This window comes from Coturnix japonica, linkage group LGE22C19W28_E50C23 (assembly GCF_001577835.2).
Source record: "Coturnix japonica isolate 7356 linkage group LGE22C19W28_E50C23, Coturnix japonica 2.1, whole genome shotgun sequence".
NCBI lineage: Eukaryota > Metazoa > Chordata > Aves > Galliformes > Phasianidae > Coturnix > Coturnix japonica.
In genome coordinates this window covers 1,030,459-1,032,954 of record NC_029544.1, presented here as the reverse complement: position 1 = coordinate 1,032,954, position 2,496 = coordinate 1,030,459, and the positions used below count along the sequence as shown (strand labels likewise).

Here is a 2,496-nt window from a genome sequence, read left to right as displayed (position 1 = left end):
GGGGGGTGGGGGGGGTCCGTGGTGGGGTGCAGCTCCTGACTCATCCTTCCTCCCGCAGCCGACCCCGTGGTGCAGATCGAGGGCAACCCCCACTGCTGCTTCTTCAACTTCAGCCCCAAGATCATGTTCACCAAAGTGGTGAAGGCTCAGCTGTGGGTTTACCTGCGCCCGGTGCAGCACACCTCCACCGTCTACCTGCAGATCCTCCGCCTTAAGCCCGTGACTGAGGAAGGCAGCCGTCACATCCGCATCCGCTCGCTTAAAATCGACCTCAACTCCCGCATCGGGCACTGGCAGAGCATCGACTTCAAGCACGTGTTGCAGAACTGGTTCAAACAACCACAGAACAATTGGGGCATCGAGATCAACGCCTTCGACCCCAACGGCAACGACTTGGCCGTCACTTCGTTGGGACCCGGAGCTGAAGGGCTGGTGGGTGCCTAAAGGGGGGATGTGGGTCAGGAGGGTGGCTCTATAGGGATGGGGATGGGGGTAGTGCTATGGGGCTGGTGATAGAGCCATGGAGGTGAAGGGAGATCCATAGGGCTGGTTCTGAATCCATAGGATTGGTACTGGATCCGTGGGGATGTTTCTGGATCCATAGGGAGATGATTCTAGATCAGTAGGATTGACCCTTGCTCCATAGGGACAGTTCTAGATCCATGAGGATGATTCTGGACCCACTGTGAGATGGTTCTGGATCCGTAAGATTGGTTCTGGCTCCACTGAGATGATTCTGGATCCCTAAGATTGGTCCTGGCTCCGTGGGAATGGTTCTGGATCCATAGGGAGATGATTCTAGATCTATGGGATTGGTTCTGGATCCACAGATGACAGCTCCTTGGAAGAGCTTACACCATTACTGCAGCCATGGGGACACTGGGGGCCATAGAGGGCCATAGGGGACCAGGGGGAACAATGGAGGGCCATAGGAGCCCATGGGGGACCATGGAAGGCCATGGGGCTCACTGAAGGCCAAGGGGGACCATGGAAGACCATGGGAAGCCATAGGGGGCCATGAGGGGCCAAGAAAGGCAATGGGGCACCGTGAGGGGCCGTGGAAAGCCATGGGGGGCCACAGGGGGCCATGGAGGACCATAAGGGGGCATGGAAAGCCATGGGGGGGCCATAGGGAGTCATGGAGGACAATGAGGAGCCATGGAGGATGACGAGGAGCCATGGAAGGACATGGGGGGTTATGGAGGACCATGACGGGGCATGGAAGGCCACTGGGGGGCCATGGAAAGCCATGAAGAGCCATGGAGGGCCATGGGGGATTATGGAAGGCCATGGGGGGCCATGGAGGACCATGAGGAGTCAATGAAAGCCATGAGGGGCCATGGGGAGCCATAGAGGGCCATGGGGAGCTATGGGGGGCCATGGGGAGCCATGGGGGCCATGGGTGCGGTGCTGATGCTGCTCTCCCCCCCCGTCCTTTTAGCATCCCTTCATGGAGCTGCGGGTGCTGGAGAACAACAAACGCTCTCGGAGGAACCTGGGCTTGGACTGCGATGAACATTCGACCGAGTCCCGCTGCTGCCGTTACCCATTGACCGTCGACTTCGAAGCTTTTGGATGGGACTGGATTATAGCGCCTAAAAGATACAAAGCAAATTACTGCTCTGGAGAATGCGAATTTGTATTTCTACAGAAATACCCTCACACTCACCTGGTGCACCAAGCAAATCCAAGAGGTTCAGCAGGCCCTTGCTGCACACCCACCAAGATGTCCCCTATAAATATGCTGTATTTCAATGGAAAAGAACAAATAATATATGGAAAGATACCAGCTATGGTTGTAGATCGTTGCGGGTGCTCATAGAGCCGAAGGACGGATTCTTCCTCTGCTTTTTGGTTGTTGTTTCGTCTCCTTTTTATTTTTACCCCTTTATTATTTTTTTTGCCTATTTTATTTTATATATATATATGATTTTTTTGTTTTGTTTTGTTCTAAATAACCTGGAAAAAAAAAAGACGGCAAAGAACCGGCGTGGAAATAACGATGGATGTAAAAAGGAGGATGGCGAGGAAAAAAAAAAGGATCGGAAAAATAACCCACAAAGAAACACAAAAACAAGAAGAAAGAGAGAGAAAAAACCCTGCCCCCCCCCCCCTTCTAACCCCCCCCAACCTTCGACATGCATTGTGCAATAAGCAGACGGACGGAGAAGGGAGCAGCGGCCTCCAGCACCGAACCAACAAGACCCAATTGACACCAGGCAGCCCATTGCAACCCAACCCAACCCCACGCAGCCGTGGGGAAGGCAGAGCTGCTGCTTGGGATGCTGATAACGCCAACGGTTGTAACCCATCCCGGTGTAAAGACTGCAGGATCTTATCTCGGGATGCCCCCCCCCCCTCACACACCAATATCCCCCTCCTCAGACCCCCACCCTGGGTCCATCCTATGGGTGCAGGTGGCATTGCTGGTCCGGAGGAACCCGTCTCCCTCCTTTAATTTATTTATTTATTACGGACCCTCCCGGCCGGCTCGTG

General features: G+C 54.3%; 1 protein-coding gene across 1 annotated transcript in view; it reads left to right on the top strand.

The window, feature by feature from the left end:
• GDF11 (growth differentiation factor 11) overlaps nucleotides 1–2,490 on the top strand; it is a 6,509-nt gene extending 4,019 nt beyond the window's left edge. The window contains exons 2-3 of the mRNA XM_015887027.2: nucleotides 59–432; nucleotides 1,442–2,490. Coding sequence (XP_015742513.1) covers nucleotides 59–432; nucleotides 1,442–1,822 — 755 coding nt within the window. The 3' untranslated portion in view covers nucleotides 1,823–2,490. The remainder of the gene's footprint in view (nucleotides 1–58; nucleotides 433–1,441) is intronic.
• Nucleotides 2,491–2,496: the final 6 nt, after the last annotated feature.